The 17749-nt window shown below is 44.7% G+C and overlaps 1 protein-coding gene and 1 pseudogene across 1 annotated transcript; one reads left to right on the top strand and one right to left on the bottom strand.

The window, feature by feature from the left end:
* Positions 1-6427: 6427 nt before the first annotated feature.
* On the top strand, positions 6428-7045 carry LOC147431610 (pterocarpan synthase 1-like; annotated as a pseudogene).
* Positions 7046-8696: 1651 nt separating this feature from the next.
* On the bottom strand, positions 8697-13034 carry LOC147431609 (uncharacterized). Its single transcript, XM_086493691.1, has 3 exons — positions 12793-13034; positions 12379-12718; positions 8697-8719 (listed from the first exon to the last, which is right to left on the bottom strand). The coding sequence occupies exons 1-3, from the start codon at positions 13003-13005 to the stop codon at positions 8697-8699; spliced, it is 576 nt and encodes a 191-aa protein (XP_086349817.1). The 5' UTR covers positions 13006-13034.
* Positions 13035-17749: the final 4715 nt, after the last annotated feature.

The raw sequence follows: 17749 nt of genomic DNA, 5'->3' as shown, positions 1-17749 counted from the left end.
TGTATATAGATGCTAGTGAGCGTGGTCGTACTATTCCACTTGTAAATCCTCTTTCTTTTGATAAATCAATGAAGAGCTCAGTTTCTGCGTACATGATTTATGTCTACTTTTCTAAAAGGATTCCAAGATGTGTTCATCGATGATATCCCTATGGACCTACCTCCAAAATGAGGGGATGATGACCATCGTATTGAGCTCCTTCCAGGAAGCTCACCGCCTAACAAACCTCCTTATCGAGTCTCACAAGCTCAACAAGAGGAGATCATGAGGCAAGTACAAGAGCTGGTAGACAAAGGGATGGTGAGGCCTAGTTCCTCTCCCTTTTGTTCTCCAGTCCTTTTAGTGCAAAAGAAAGATGGTACATACCGTATGTGTGTGGACTATCGAGCACTAAACCATATCACTATCAAAAACAGATTTCCCGTACCTCGGGTAGAAGATCTGTTTGATAAGCTACAAGGCTCTACCTACTTCAGTAGGATTGACCTTAAGAGTGGCTATCATCAAATAAGGATAGTGGATGAGGATATCTTAAAGACCGCGTTTCGCACAACATTTGGTCTTTATGAATATCTAGTCATGCCTTTTGGCTTGACTAATGCACCAGCTACGTTCAATCGTTTGATGGAGAAAATTTTTAGACCATATCGAAAATTCACTGGAGTTTTCTTCGATGATATCATCATCTACTCCAAGTCTTTGGAGGAACATAAGCAACATCTCCAAGTGATTTTTCAAGCCTTGAGGGAGAACAAACTTTTTCTCAACCAAAAGAAAAGTGAATTCTTCCTTCAAGAGATTCAATACCTAGGCCATATTATCTCTCACGATGGTATTCGTATGGATCCATCAAAGTTAGAGGTAATAAAATCATGGCCTAACCCAAGGAATCTACATGAGCTAAGAAGCTTTATTGGTATGTGTGCATACTATAGACGCCTCATAGCAAAATTCTCTCAAGTAGCAGGACCACTACACGACTTAACCAAGAAGAATGTTAAGTTTGTATGGACTACTAAGGAGAAAAATGCTTTTGAAAAACTCAAAGAGAAGCTTACTTCCCAACCAGTCCTCGTGCTTCCGGATCTCTCAAAGCCATTTGAAGTCCAATGTGATGCTTGTGGTGATTGCCTTGGAGCGGTTTTGCTTCAAGAAGGGCATGCCATAGCATATGAGAGCCGAAGGCTCAATGGTGATGAACGAGTCTTGGGCATTTATGAGAAAGAGCTTTTAGCTGTTCTACATGCCCTAGACACATGGAAGAACTACCTATTGGGGACTCCATTTATTCTACGAACCGACCACCAAAGTCTCAAGTATTTCATGACGCAAACAAAGCTTTCCGACAAACAAATGAGGTGGGCAAATTTTCTTTTGCAATTTAATTTCCATATTGCTCACATAGCTGGTAAGCACAATCAAGTTGCCGATGCACTTTCACGACGACCAAAAGTTAATGCGGTGTCTATAGCTACTCACAATGATCTATCCTCTATGATAGATGAGTATGCTACTGACCGTGACTTTAGAGACATAATGTCAGCCCTTGCTTTGGGGAAGAAAGAAGAACCATTCACCTTGCAGGATGGTTATCTTCTCCACGGCAATAGGCTATGTGTTACCCATTCCCTTCGTGAAAAGGTTATGTATGAATCCCATGCTCCCCCATATGCAGGGCATAGAGGTATTCAACCTACTCTCCGAGGAGTAGAGACGTATTTCTATTGGCCTACCATGAAAGTGGACATACAAGAGTATGTTTCAAAATGTGTAGTATGCCAAAAGACCAAGTATGAAAGAGGGAAGCAACCTGGATTACTCCAGCCATTGCCTATTCCAAATTCACCATGGGAGAGTATATCCATGGATTTCATCTTTGGATTACCCAAGTCTATCCATGGGAATACAGGAATATGGACAATAGTCGACAGGTTTAGCAAGCAAGCACATTTTATTCCTGTCAAAAAAACTATTAAGGCACATCAAATGGCAACTCTCTTCATATCTCAGATTTTCAAACACCATGGATTACCCACATCCATCGTGTCAGATAGAGATCCTAGAATGACCAGTAATTTCTAGAAAGGTCTCTTTGAAAATCTAGGAACAAGATTGAATTTCTCTTCGGCCTATCACCCACAAACGGATGGCCAAAGTGAGATAGCCAATCTTACGATACTCGATCTACTCAAGACTTATGTTACCGAAGTAGATCAACGCTCACAATGGGAAAGGTATTTAGCGCTAGTAGAGTATGCCTATAATAATACTGTACATACTTCTACGGGCAAAGCACCTTTCGAGATCATAGAAGGAAGACCTAAAAGTCCCTTGCTACTTAAAGTACATGGGAAGATCTTCGCCGCCGATGAGTATAGCCGTGACCTACAAGAATCTTTTCAAAAGATTAGGGAGGCTATAGCCATCTCTCAACAAAGGCAAAAAGCTGCTGCTGATAAGCACAGAAGAGCCTTAATGTTCAAAGAAAATGATTGGGTCTTACTCAAGTTTCCTAAGGCTCGATTAAGGCAAACGACGGGCAAAAATCCTACGGGCCATCAAAAGTATTATGCTAAACTAGCAAAAAGATACTATGGTCCTTTCCAAATCTTGAAGCCTATCAATGAGACGGCTTATCAACTCAAGTTGCCCAACCATTGGCTTATACACAATGCTTTTCATGTAAGCTTACTTAAGCCCTACAAAGGAGAGCCACCAATTGAACCAATTATTGAAGACCCTCCCGAAGTTGAAGACCAAGAAGAGGTGCTACAACCCGAAGCTATCCTTTGGCATGAAGAAAAAGTACTACGACATGGTAAGATTATCCGACGGTATCTTATTAAGTTCAAAAATTATCATTTTGAAGATGCTAAATGGATGCAAGGAGTACAACTTAAGGATAGTATTAACCTTGTCAATGCTTACAATGCTACATTAGAGTAAGCAAATATACAATTTTCTTTTAAATAACTCATGTTTTTGTCTTATATGACTAGTCCTCTTTTTAATTGTGCACAAATTTAACTAGTATGCATGCTTAGAATCATGTTTGTGATCACGACGTCTCTCAAACACCAAGTAGAATTTGTCACTCTACTATGGGAGAATGAAATGGACTAAAAGAGCAGACATGCTTGCGGCAGCTATGTCTCCCAAGCACCAAATGGATTAGTCATCCATCTTGGAAAGATGTCGTAGGGTAAAAAGGGATCCTTTACCCGCTAAGTACGATTGACTAATGACTAAGACTTTATCTATTCTTCCTCATAGTCGAGGACGACTATGATTTCAAGAGAGAGGTAATGTCATAAAATCTAATATCTAACTAACCCAAATGATTTTCTCATATTAAATTGATCACTTAATATGGGAGAATAAACGGGAACAAGTGTTAAGATATAGGTGTGTGCTTATAGATCTATCTCAACACGGGGCCAATGGTAAAGGGGCCCAAAAGGGAGATGGTCTATCAAAGAGCAAGGCTAACCAATGGAGCATAAGGCCTGAGGGTTAGATTCATTGAAGACCTCCAATAAATGTATGTAAAAAGTCCTTTGACCTTAAGTAAGCTAGGGCTGAGCTTGAGGTGGGAACCCGGCCCAAGCTCGAGGTGCTTGTCCTGCTTGAGGTGCTTTTCATGCTTGAGGTGTTTGTCATGCTTGAGGTTCTTGATTAAGATGCTTGAGGTGCTTGACTGGCTCCATGCTTGAGGTGCTTGACTTGCTGCATGATTAAGGTACTTGAGGTGCCTTGAGAAGCTTGCCTGAGATGCTTGTGGGAACACCCCCTAGTTCAAGTGCTTTGTCATGCTTGATGAGTAAGGTGCTTGATCACCTAAAGTCAAAATCATTCCTACAAGAGGGGGGGCGAGCCCTTTTCCTAGGAGCTAGAGAGAGAACACCCACTCACACACACAAGGGAAGCCCCAACTTGAAGAGGCAGCAAGGACACATGTCAGGCCCCTACCCATGTTACCTTCATGTGTTGCTTGAAGCCTATTGGCTAAGCTTCAAAGGGGTCCAATGATAAATTACTTGAATTATCTAATTGATTTTTCATTTATCAAGTCCTCTCTCTCAAAGGGGAAAGGGGGACACTTGTCCCAAGGCTACCCATGTTGCTTGTAATGGCTCCTGCTTGTGATTGGCTAGGCCTGGAGGGGTCCAATGAGCTTCAAGCATGAGCTACAAGGGGGGGTCGACCCAAGCTAGCTAGGGCCTTGCTTGAGGGGTATACTCACCCACACACACTCACAATCACTCTCATTGTGTGCTATGCAAAGTGCAAGAGCTCCCTCTCCAAGCAAGTAGAGGTTGAGAGCCTACACCAACACTCTTGGCTATGGAGTGCAAATCCAACCAAGAGCCATGCTTCAATGCTTAAGCTTGCCATCTCCTTCTTCTTCATTACTATGCTATTATGTATGCTAGCAACAAGAGTATGATAAGTGAGGAACTAATTCTTTCTCCTACGAAATGTTTCTTCTTCCTCTTCCCTACCCTCATTCCCTGCTAGCTCTCTCCACCTTCGAAGGTGTTTGAGGTCTTGGGATTGAGGCTTGGGATAGTTAAAGCTTTCTTCAAGTTTATGTTATGTTTGTGGTGCATGAAGCCTTCCATCTTCATGGCATCACCTAGGTCACAAGGAACACAAAGACTGTATTGTAACAAGTCTCTCTTTATGGGAGAAATCATAATACAAATGCCTATTGGAGGGGGGACCGGCTCCACATAAATCCGGTCCTCAATTGTTGTCATGTTCTCTAAACTCTCTCTCTTGCAAAAGTATTGTCTATGCCAAGTTAACTAATTGCTATGATTATGTTGCTATCTTCAATTATGTCTACCCGCTATGCTCACAAAATCATTTCTTGAAAGTACTCTCATTAAATTCCGCTATTCTCAAATTGAATAGGCAAATTCCATTACAAGGGTATTCTGGAAATTTTTGAAATTTGAGGGGTATTTTGGGAATTTCCACAAATTAGAGGGGTATTTTGGTAATTTTCCCAAAAAAATAATTGTGCGACAGGAAGGACGGACGTGGAGCCTGTGTGACAGCATGAGGAGTGGGGTAGGAGTAGCCGAGTAGGAAAAGGATGCAAGGGCTAAGGGCCCAGGGGGGAGGCAAGAAGCCTGAAGGCACGCAAAGTATAAGGGGTATGAGCCTCCCGAGAACGGCCACGGGAGGGGACCCCCCACCTAGACACGGTAGCCTCACTCCAGGCACTCGCGCACCGTGGGGACTCCACGCAAGGTTCCCCGAGGCACGCTATGACCCTCTGGCGGTGCGGCGGAGCCTGAGGCTACGTGGGGCTAGGGACCCGGAACGCAAGACCCGCGAAACGCAAACGGCCGTCGACCCATGGAACGCAACCACGCCCGAGCCGGTCCCGTCCGAGCCGGGCCCTCCTGAGCCGGTGCCGTCCGCGCCAGGACCCCTTGACACAACACCTCGACCCGAGCCGGTCCCGTCCGAGCCGGGCCCTCCTGAGCCGGTGCCGTCCGCGCCAGGACCCCTTGAAGAAACACCCCGACCTGCGCCGGTCCCGTCCGAGCCAGGGCCTTGAAGTCCCCTCCCGAACGGCCTCATGCATAGCTAAGCACTCTTTTCCCACGTTCGACGCGGTCGTCGAACTCTCTTCAACCGGGGGTGTATATAAGGGGTATGAGCCTCCCGAGAACGGCCACGGGAGGGGACCCCCCACCTAGACACGGTAGCCTCACTCCACGCACTCGCGCACCGTGGGGATTCCACGCAAGGTTCCCTGGGGCACGCTATGACCCTCCGGCGGTGCGACGGAGCCTGAGGCTACGTGGGGCCAGGGACCCAGAACGCAAGACCCGCGAAGACCCACGAAACGCAAACGGCCGTCGACCCATGGAACGCAACCACGCCCGAGCCGGTCCCGTCCGAGCCGAGCCCTCCTGAGCCGGTGCCGTCCGCGCCAGGACCCCTTGACACAACACCTCGACCCGAGCCGGTCCCGTCCGAGCCGGCCCTCCTGAGCCGGTGCCGTCCGCGCCAGGACCCCTTGAAGAAACACCCCGACCTGAGCCGGTCCCGTCCGAGCCAGGCCCTTGAAGTCCCCTCCCCGACGCGCCCAGATTCTGGGGCGTCACAAAAGGGAAGGGGAACATTCCTATGTATTTTATTGAATTTGTTTAAAATTTAAAATATGCAGTATATTGTCCCCATTCCAGAAATAGCACCTGCCGGCAGGGAGAAAGCCGGCCAAAGACGTAGTCAATAAGTTGAGCTAGAGGTCGCTCTAACAGAACAGCTCATTGGCCATTTGTATTTAAGGTGCTATTAGTATCAGGCTTTGCCTGCATCGGTCACAAACTCACAATCGTCTCTGCGAGTTTGCAAACTTCTCACATTTATGTAATAGGAGCGAGCGCTGCTTTGCAATATTACAGCGATGGGCTCTCTGCTTGCGCACGCGCTGCTTGCAGTTACTCTAGTGGCCTGCATTCTGCTGCCACATTATGCACTAGCGCTCGCTGGGATCGATGATGCCCTCACGAGCAGCGCCATGGACATTGCATCCTGCAGGACGCGGGCGGCCACCCTGTGCGGGCCCAGCTCCTTCACCTTCTACCTGCACAACATTGCCTACAACCTGGTCGTCGACAACAACGACAACTTCACCTCTGTGTATGGCCTGCCGCCCAATGTGACATGGCCCAACCCCTACTCTTTCGGCACCACCTCCACTTTCGAAGACCCCCTCACCATCGGCCCCTCCAACACCTCGCAGCAGATAGGCATGGCTCGCGGCTTCTGGCAGCTGGACAGCAAGATAGGCTACACGCTCTTCCACATCTTCACCGCCAACATCACCGAAGGCGAGTACAAGGGCACCCTCGACATCTTCGGCCAGCTTCGCGAGGCCGACCCCATGCGCTACATGAGTGTCATCGGCGGCACCGGCGCCTTCCTTGGCGCTCGTGGCCTGGCCACCTGCCTCCTTGTCAGAATCGACCGCACGCTTCCTCCTAATTGGACCCTCTCTTTTGACCTTGACCTCTATTATTAGTCCGACAGCCGCACGTGCGCCTTCCTTGCCGCCAGTGGCCTGGCCACCAATTGGACGCTCACTTTCGACCTCGACCTCTATTGTTAGCCCGATCCTCATTTATTTATTCCTCCTGCAATTTTGCATTTTTATCTAGTACTAAAGTAAACAAGCACAAAGCGCATTGGTGAATTTTTTTTGGGACAAATCTCGTGCAAAACAACAAGCACGTTCGTGAGTGCTACCAGGGACCGCACTCGAACCCATGACCTAAGTCACGACGGATAAGTGCTCAACCAACCAAACTAGCTCTTTTAGACAAGAATTGCATATATCATGATTGATTACCTCTATAGCTATTTGTAAAATGGTCCAATTTCACAGACATTCATGTACTTTTAAAAGACATGTGTGTAAACGATGATCGAAATTGAGAATGCACTAGTGAGGAGAACATGTGGCATTGACCAACTCAAACGATATAGAAAGCATCAACAGACTAAACATTGAAATGCACTACCGACCTGGTAATCGTGTACGGGTGTTGTCCAATTGTGCAAGCCACAGGACAATGTTTGAATCAAGCTACATCAAAGCAATGTGAATAGTTAAACATTTCATTTTTCAGTTAGGAGGCACAACGTAAAAATGCTAAATATACAATTCACGTCATGCAAAAGTGCCATACAAAAGTATGGTGGAGAGTTGACAGTATGGTCTCTCCAAAATTTTAAGAAGCGGAAGCCGTGGCTTGCCCCGTAGCAATTATGTGGTGCACCAAGTAAACATATAGGCATAGGGAATTGGATACAGATAACGAACCTTGCAATGTTGTCAAGATGAAGTCGTGCTTCTGCAGTCGAAACGTCCACAATTGTGAATATATGTGCTCTATGTCAGACACACAACATGAATCAAAAAAAATGAAAAGAGGCATGATATTGATTATGCTTACAGAGAAGCAAAGGTAACTTTATATTGTACGCCATAAACAATGTAGGGTTTATTGTAGTAATCATTTCTCAGTTCATAAGCTCTGGTGCAATCACTACCATAGAGTCGCTCAATCAATAGGCACGAGATAGGTTTAAAGAGAGATTTAAGTTAAAAGAAGCAGAGGTAAATTCATGTTCTACAACATAGACAGTTTAGGTTTTATTATAGTGATGACTTTTCAGTTCATACGCTTCAGCGCAATCACTATAGTAGAATCACTCAATCAGTAGGCTATGGATACTAAGCCCGGGAGCACCTTATTTTGTTGTTTCAACTCTACTATATATATACTGTTCAGATAATAAACTCAAATCGTTTAACATAATAATGTACTAAAATCTATCAAAACTCTATGTTTTGCATAGTACTACATGGCTTCAAGATGCAAGCATAGGTAATTGCATCCGAAGAAATGTCCTCATTTGTATTTGTTGAGAACAGCCTAGAGCTTTCTAGTCCAGTCGCTATTCATCATATCCTATAGTCAGTGTGTTCCAAGAGATGACATACTAGATAGAAAGATCCTCAAGCTTTCCCTTTTTGTGCTTTGCAATTGTTGAAATCATCCAAGGGCTTGTGGGGAAGGATTAAGTTAAGATGCTTGACCTATAGCACACAATTGGTGCTTCATCTCTTTCCGCCACTAGGTAGTTACCTCATATCTACTAGTTGTCTGTCAACCATTGAATCCCAACTCTCCTTTATAAAAACCACAGTTAAAAACTTGGCTTACATTTTTTTCTGAGATACCTTATGGCTTTTGGCTTGAAAAAGATTCTCTCCCCCCCCCCCCCCCCCCCCTCTCTCTCTCTCTCTCTCTTTTCTCCCTGCACGCTCATTAATGTCATAAAATATAATATCTAGCCAACCCAAATGATTTTCTCATATTAAACTGATCATTTATGTGGGAGAATAGACGGGAACAAGGGTTAGAATATACACTACAAGAGGTTGTGTGCTCTTGTGACGCTGTTAGCGACGGAAATACATTGGGTTTTTATAACCCTCGGCGTCGCTAAAATCGTCGCTACGAGAGCGTCGCTATAGGCGTTGCTATAAGCGTCGCTATATAGCGACGCTTATAGCGACGCATATAGCGACGTTTACACAGAAGACTATAGCGACGCTCCAGAGCCATAAATAGAGACGCTTATAGCGATGCCCGAGAGAATTTTTTTTTGGTTCAATGCCCTGACACCCATCAACCATATTGTACTTGATTCACTTTTCAAAAAAAGTGCAATGGAAAAATAATAGACCCAAAATAGTCACCCACAAGATGCATTGTTTGCAAAATTGACAATTGTACACATCATAGGCAAAATGAATTGATTGACAAATGTAATAATGACAATTGTACAACATCATAGTCATAAAGAATTGATTGGCAAAAGGAACTACGGTGACAAATGTAATAATATACATGGTTCAAAAAGACGTATAAAATCCGTCTCATGATACATAAGCTATGAGAAACCCTAAACTAATGCTATCTAGCTACGGCTAAACTGACGTCGTATAGTTAGACGTCTCATCGCGTCCAAGCGGCGTATCTGTCGGATTCTGCAAAAAAAGACAATAAGACAGCTTTCGGTAAGTATAAACATATAACGACATTTATAAAACAATACAAAACATAGAAAAGAGTAAACCCTAATACTAACCATGCCGCCGCGAGAACTGAGAATGTCCATCAGGGCGTTTAAGTCCTTCATGCCTGCGTACTCGCGCTTGTACGGTGTGGGATCACGTCCTGTCATCGACCACTGTCAAAACATACAAAGATTTCATTATGTTAGAACTAAAAAACTCATAAACCCTAAACTATCGAACATAAAGAGCAATGTGAAAACACTTACAAAATCGGCCTCAAATGATGCCCATCCACCGCTCCCCAAGTGGTGCGAGCTCCCTGCCTCTACTCGCGCTCTGGCTGCATCCTTTTGTTGCTTCCACTTGTCGGGATTCTCGCGCGCTGCTTTCTTCGCATTCTTCCAATCTTCTTTGGCCAGCCAATCTGGCCTATTCCATCCATTCTTGATTGCTTTTTGCACTTCGGAACGCTTGTGTTTGCAGTATTCGCGCATTCGAATCTTCATCAGGTCTTCATTGAAGCGCTCATCTCGTGTTGGAACGGGAAACTCATCATGAAGTATGCTGATGACTCTGTTTTTTAAATCACTTGGTAATTCACTCCATTTCTTTAGTATGTAGTGTCTAAACAACTGAGAGCAAAGACCACGCATGCGCGAGATCACCTTCTTGCCGTCATCATCCATGATGATGCCGCCGCTGATGTCGACGGAGTAAGGCAAGCCCTCTGGCCGGTGACGCGTGAACCTGGGTGTCCCGGCAGGGGTCTCTAGCGGCGTGTCGATGGGGGTACGGACGTCAGGTGTCTCCACCGGCGTCTGGGCCCCGAAGCGAGGAGTGTCGAGTGGGGTGGCTCCTGGCGGAGTAGGTAGAGGTGTGTAGCTTCTAGGAACAGTCAGCCGTGCAAAACCTGGCGTAGATGGTGATGCTGTGGCTGGTGTGGGGGCGGGCAAAGAAGGGGAGGGTAAAGAGCCTCGTTGAACATGAGGCGGTGTGGAGGCATCGGTGGCAGAATCCCCACAACAACCGCCACCGCCACCACTAGAGCGCCGGTGTCTAGACGAGTGTGAAGCTCGTCTCGTCGACGCCGAAGCTTCGGAGCGCGCCGAATGCTCCGAAAGAGAAGGAGATGTGGATGGAGTAGGAACGCGCGATGATGCGCCAGAGCGATGACGCTCCACGTACCACTGTCTCTGCTGCGGTGACAAAGAAGAAAGAAACTCCTCATCATCCATACCTGCATTAAACACACGAATATTTAAACTTAATATTGAATGAATAGAGTAGACAATGACGCAAAGACCATTAAATACAATGACGTAATGACGCATATAAATACAATGACGCAATGAATTGAGTGATAGAAGAGGCAAGTCGAAAACTCAAAATTTTCAATCAAAAGATGTGAGCACGAGTAGAAAAGAGCGTTATACACCATGGAAGGTACTTAGAGAGCCAGAGCTTTTACAACACGGAGCAAAATTGTTCAAATACAATATTTGTGGCTTTAAGAGATCTCTCTCTCATCCTCGCATAACTCAGCATAACTTCCTATATCTATATAGAGCTCTCCGTTTAAACACATATCCTCTGTTTTATTTTGTAGCTCCTCTGCATGCACCCCATATAGAGTAGTAGCATCTTGATGCTCGTCTGGCACCACCGCAGCGGCTTCTGATTGAGCATCTTCTCTGATCTCCTCCATTGATGTCGTTGTGATTGGCACATGGTAGCCTTCATACATCCTTGCACTACGAGGGGCTACCTCTATGACGTACCACCAGTTTGATGTAGACTTTGTAGGATGAAATATTACCTGCCAGAGCCACATAACTTACATGAGAGCTTTCAAGCACATAACTTGTAAAAGGGGGATGTTAACTATTTACATACTTACTTGTTCACAATGCTCGGGTAGTACGAAAGTGTCTCTTAGGTCAGTCCATTTCTTAGTAGAATCCACCTCAAGAAAACCAGACTCTCCTCTACGCACAGTAGCGTTGCGACCCTCCATGATTATCTTGAACCATTGCACGTCGAACAAGTCGACAAAAAATCCTCTGTAATCGATCCTCAAAATCTCTTGCAGCGTGCCGAAGTAAGTGAGTTCCGCCACAACAGGATCTGCATCAGAGGAATGTTGTCGACTAGACTTTTCAAATTTTGCCATGATTCCACAATCTTGAGTAAAACGCTTTTTGTCGATTCGTTCCACCCTAAAATGTCGACCTTTACACCATGCTGCTGTGTATGACTTATACTACAACGAACAAAGATTATGAGTGGCCGTTCAAACGTTTATAAATAAAGTCACTTGCTAGTCGTACATTGCAAACTTACCTTGGTCGCGCAACCCCGAGAGTACTCCCACTCTTCTTCAGTCACTTCGTCACCGCATTGTTGTGCGCTTTTCAATTGGTTGTGCAACCATCTTAAGCTCATGAAGGATGGTAGGCTCTCCAGAACCGCTGGATAGTGCATCGGTGGTCGTCTTCCCCGTCTCCACTCGATTCGTGCCCTTTGTCGCTCGTGCTTTGCATCCTCATATTGTGAAATCCACTTTTGCATCACTGGATTGTGAAGCATGCAAAATCGGTTGATTTTAGCCTCTAGATCTTCCGTCATCTTCTTCTCAACACCGAGATTGCACATGACAATCCCAGATATGCGCTCATCATCTATGGTTCGCCATAGCGTGTCCCGGGATTTATCAAATCCGTCTAGCCACTCTCCAATGTACACTAGGGACTCTGATACCAACCAACCTTCTGCCATGCTACCCTTCGGACGTGCCTTTTGACGCACATATCCCTTAAGCGTTTTCATGAAACGCTCTAAGAAGAACATCCATCTAGAATGAACTGTGCCAGCTATTTCCACCTCATCAACTATGTGAACAAGAAGATGCACCTGAATGGTTAGCATTGTAGTAGGAAAATGTTTCTCAAACATGCACACAAGCTCCGCAGCATTTAGTTTGGCGAATGGTATGGAGTCTACGTTGATCTCCTTTTGTGAGATCCATTGCACCAGCTTTGCAAGTTTGTAGATTGTGTTACGGATGTCGAGAGACAAACATCCCTCAATGGCAACCGGTAAAATAAACTGTAAAGTATGTGCAGCAATGATATTAAAGTCCACATTTTATGCAATGATATTAAAGTCCACTATGAACGTACCTGACACATTTTATGCCAATCGTGTGACTTCAAACCGGTAAGCTTTCCTTCTTTAGTAAAACACGTTCGGAGCGAGTGCATTATGCCAGTGGGGGTCCGCAAAGATCGAATGGTCTCTTTTACTTTGCGTTCTTGGGCTCCTGTGAAAATCCATGGTGCTTTAGGGAGTTTTATCGATCCATCAGACGCTGTTTGCGGCCAATATTGCTCCATACGATCCACATTTCTAAGGTCAACTCTGGCTCCCAAAGTATCTTTCTTGCCGGTCAAATGGTCCCATAGTAGATTACCCACATTCTTGAATATGTGCATTGGATCGAGCAAGTGATTGATCATGAGTCGGGGCCAGTATGGTAACTCGTACCATAGAGATAGTCTCTTCATCCCTGGAGGCAATCCGTCATCGCACATCTCCTTCTGCTCTAACCATGCTTGTGCAGACATCCTTGGTGGCTCTCTTCCCAAAAAGCCGTCGCGTAACACATGATTCTCTGGAAGATACGCTTGATGACCTTCGTAGATTTGCTTCTTCAGTGAGGGTGCCCTACGTGCATTCAGTCTAGGTCCACATGTGACACATGCTCTGTATCCGCTTGTTTGAAGCCCTGCATGTATACACATGATAATAGATCAACTATGGGAAAAAACAAGATTTACAGTGTCTGAGTGAGGAGTGTCAATAGATCACCTGAGCATTCTGTTAGCCCGGGATAGTCATGCATGGTCCACATTAGAATGCCTCTGATCAAAGCATTCCGTCGTCCTGTGTGTCGACTCATATCCACCACCTCTATGCCAATCCACAATTGTTGTAGCTCTTCCAATAGTGGACAAAGATACATATCCATATTCCCCACTTTATATCGCCCTGGCACAATCAAGCTTAGCCATAGGTGCCCCTTCTTCGTAGTCAACCACGGGGGAATGTTGTAGTTGACGATGACAACGGGCCATACACTGTAAGATGTTGATCTTTGACCAAATGGATTTACGCCATCCATAGCCAGGCCTAAGCGCAAATTTCGAGCTTCCCTGGCAAAATCCGACCATGTTCCATCTATATGTTTCCACGCTACGCAATCTGCAGGAATTCGTAGCACACCATCCGAAGATTTCTTCTCCTCATGCCATGATGCTAGGGCAGCCATGGACTTACATTCGAAGAAATGCTTGATGCGAGGAAGCAGAGGGAAATGTCGCAAAACCTTTTGTGGAATTTTTGTCCCGTGGAGATCTACTCGATATCTTTCGGAATCACATTTCGGACACTTCTCCATGTCTATGTATTCCCCTCTGAAAAGAATGCAGTCATTAGGACAAGCGTGGATAGAATTGTAATCCATCCCCAAGTTTCGCAAAATCTTTCTTGCTTCATCTCGGGAATCTGGCATCACATTGTCAGCTGGTAGTATGTGCTCTTTCAGCAATCTACACAACATAAAAATATGATAGAGTCGTGTAAAAATCTATCAGATCATTATACATTTAGAGTTCTATTAAAGTAAACTAATTGTAATAGATCACCTGAAAAGCGCTATGACGCTAGTGTCACTCCATCCAAACTTTGCCTGCATGTTGAGAACAACCAGGAGTGCTTTCAATCTAGACATACGTGCTCCATTATACAATGGCGTATCGGCTTCACTTTTCATATCATCATAGATAAGCCTTTCTGAATCCATGATCGTCTCGATCATTTCATCAATCTCGGGCTCAAACATTGCCTCGTTGGGAATGTGCTTTGCATGATCATCCCCCGAGCTGTCAGAGTCTACATCTTGTGGCCTCACATATGCTGCTTGACCAAAGCGCCTGCGAACACATCTATTGGGTTGCAAGATTGCTGCTTGTTGGCCAGCGTCAGAGTCCGACGAGTTATAATTGGCAACAACTCGATCTATAATAGATGGATCGAACTCGCCAAATTCGCGAACGTGCTACAAAGAAACACGTCTTGTCCGTCGCACAGCATGCTTGCATTGATTACAAGGACATAAGACCCTCGTTGAGAGATTGGTGTTTCGGTTGGACGGTCCCACATCCTCGTCGCTACTCATAATGAGGATAAAAAACTTATAACCTGGACAACAAATTTAATATTCTATTGGCATTCTTCATCTTATCTCTCTCTCTCTCTCTCTCTCTCTCTCTCTCTCTCTCTCTCTCTACCTCACATTCTCTAGTCATGTCCAATCCCCGCACACCTTGTTCTAGAGGTGCACGGAGATCAGAATTACGGGGTTATAATCTCGTCTTTATTGGTCAATACCTATATTTGTGGGTACAAGAAATCTACACACCCACGTCTACATGATACTGCATGTAGTGGACAAAACCCCTTTGCCTCTTCTCTAGCTGTAGCACTTCACAGCATCTTAACATCTTTTCACAGTAGATCTTTTCACTGTTCGTCTAACTCTAAACCCTAAACCGTAAGTAATTCTTGCGTGGACTCGATCTAACGTAAATAAGCGTAAATCTAAATAAACGTAAATCTAACTAAAAATAAAGCTAAATCTAATTTAACGTAAATCTAATGACTAGAGGTTGTCTAGATGGTCATTGTGTCGAGGATGTAGTGACTCTTGCCGCCCTGCAGATCCACCTTCTTCCCTATCTTCTGAAGACATTTCACCAGTACTTTTGGATCGACGGAGCCCACCATGAGTGAAGGCAGCAATACCCTATATTCCATTGAGGGCTTTCTTCACCCGCTTCATGCAGGCATCGCAGTCTATGGAGACCTAAATCTAATCTAATATAACGTAAATCTAAATCTAGCTTAAATAAACGTAAATCTAGTTAAAAATAAACCTAAATCTAATTTAATGTAAGTCTACATATAACCTAATCTTTAACGTCTTTTAAGATAGTTTCCTACGACATTATAACTCTCTTCTTCTTGTGTGTGTGCGCGTGTGTGGATGTGTGTGCCAATAAAAAGAGATAAATGGTATAACCTTTCTATCACCCATGCCAAGTATGATAGATTGATTATTCCATTTCCCTCTTGAATAATAGATCTTGAGTTCAACTCCTCGTCGGCTAGATCTTTAGGTCTTTTAATTTTAATTAGTTTCCTATGACGTTAAATTAGTTTCTCTCTCTTTCTCTCTCAATGTGTGTGCGTTTTTTTGGATCGTATGCATGTTTTCTCTCTCTTTTCCTCTCTCAATGTGTGCGTTTTTTGTTTATGCATGTTCTCTCTCTCCTTTCCTCTCTCAATGCGTGCGTTTTTTGTTTATGCATGCTCTCTCTCTCTTTTTCTCTCTCAATGTGTGTGTGCATTCTTTGTTTATGTATGTGTGTGTGCGTTTTTGTTTTTGTTTGTACTCTCTCTCTCTCTCTCTCTCTCTCTCTCTCTCTCTCTCAAAAACACTATGTGTGTGTGTGTATGTGTGTGTGTGAGAGAGAGAGAGAGGGAGAGAGAAAGAGGGGAAGGGAACATTAGAATGAGGAGAGGGAAGGAGCATACCTGGCTCTCCTTCCTCTCCTCGTGTGTGTGTGTGTGTGGAGAAGAAGAAAGAGAGAGAGAGAGAGAGAGAGAGAGAGAGAGAGAGAGAGTGAGGGAGAGCGTTACCTGCTCCTTGCTTGAGGGCACCAAAAAACTCAGATCTGAGATCTGAGTTTTTGGGCGCGCTCGGTTAATTTTTTACCCCAGCCAGCGTCGCTATGAGTGTCGCTATGAGTGTCGCAAATTTACAAAGAAATTTGCGACGCTCATAGCGACGCTTATAGCGACACTCATAGCGACGCCGGGAATTTTTTTTTTTGAGCGTCGCTGTGTGAGCGTCGCTAATATGAATAGCCTCTTGTAGTGTATAGACATGTGCTTTCGGGTCTATCTTGACACATGGCCAATGATAAAGGGACCCAAATGAGAGATGATATGTCAAAGAGTAAGGCTAGCTAATGGAGATTAAAGACCTCAGGGTTAGCTTCATTAAAGACCTCCAATGGTTAGTGTTGAAATTCCTTTGACCTTAGGTAAGCTAGGGTTGTGCTAGTGGTGGGAACCCGGCACAAGCTTGAGGTGCTTGTCGTGCTTGCTTACTAAGGTGCTTGAGGTGCTTGATGTGATTAGTGAAAAAGGTGCTAAAGTGATCCATGACTAAGGTGCTTGAGGGTAAGGTGTTCAAAAATTCAAATCTAATCCCTACTCATTAGGGGGCGAGCCCTAATTATAAGGGCTAGAGAGAGAACACACACACACACACACACACACACTCATACAAGGCAAGCTTGATACCAAGAAGGAAAAGAGGTCACTTGTCAAGCTCCTCCTCATGTTTCCCTCATAGTGTTCCTAAAGGATTGGTTGGCCTCTCAAGGGTCCAATGATAAATTAGTTAATTTAATTAATTGTTTTAGCATTTATCAAGTCCTCCCGCTCAAAAAGGAAAGGGGGACACTTGTCCAAGGCTACCCTTGTTGCTTGTTATGAATTCTACGTGTGCTTGGCCAGGCTTTCAGGGGTCCAATGAGCTTCCAAGTTGAGCTATAAGAGGGGGTCGACCAAAGCAAGAAGGGGGGTTTATTGGGGGGTATACTCTCCCACACTCACTCTCATTGTGTGGTGTGCAAAGTGCAAGAGTTCCATCTCCTTCTCCAAGCTAGTAGAGAAGTTGAGAGCCTACACCAATACTCTTGGCTATGGAATGCAAATGCAACCAATGTTGGAAGAGGATTGGAAGAAAAAGCGTTGTCAAACATCCAGTGCATCTTCTCGACGACTCTTAGGTAGCTCCTACCAGGAAGCTCACCGCCTAACAAGACTGCTTATAGAGTTGCCCAAGCTAAACAAGAGGAGATCATGAGGAAAGTGCAAGAATTGGTATGACAAAGAGATGGTGAGGCCTAGCTCCTCTCCATTTTGTTTTCCAATCCTTTTAGTTCAAAAAGAAAGATGGTAGATATATACCATATGTGTGTGGACTATCCATCACTATCAGAAGTG

Source organism: Adiantum capillus-veneris, chromosome 21 (assembly GCF_014529385.1).
Source record: "Adiantum capillus-veneris isolate H3 chromosome 21, ASM1452938v2, whole genome shotgun sequence".
NCBI classification, from domain to species: domain Eukaryota; kingdom Viridiplantae; phylum Streptophyta; class Polypodiopsida; order Polypodiales; family Pteridaceae; genus Adiantum; species Adiantum capillus-veneris.
This window is presented reverse-complemented; position numbering and strand designations above follow the sequence as displayed.

Coding starts and splice junctions, on each gene's coding strand:
- LOC147431609 (XM_086493691.1), bottom strand. CDS start 13,005: ATGGAGCAATATTGGCCGCAAACAGCGTCTGATGGATCGATAAAACTC. Junction 12,719..12,792: donor ATTGGCATAAAATGTGTCAG/GTACGTTCATAG, acceptor CATACTTTACAG/TTTATTTTACCGGTTGCCAT. Junction 8,720..12,378: donor GAAGGGTAGCATGGCAGAAG/GTTGGTTGGTAT, acceptor GTTTTTATAAAG/GAGAGTTGGGATTCAATGGT.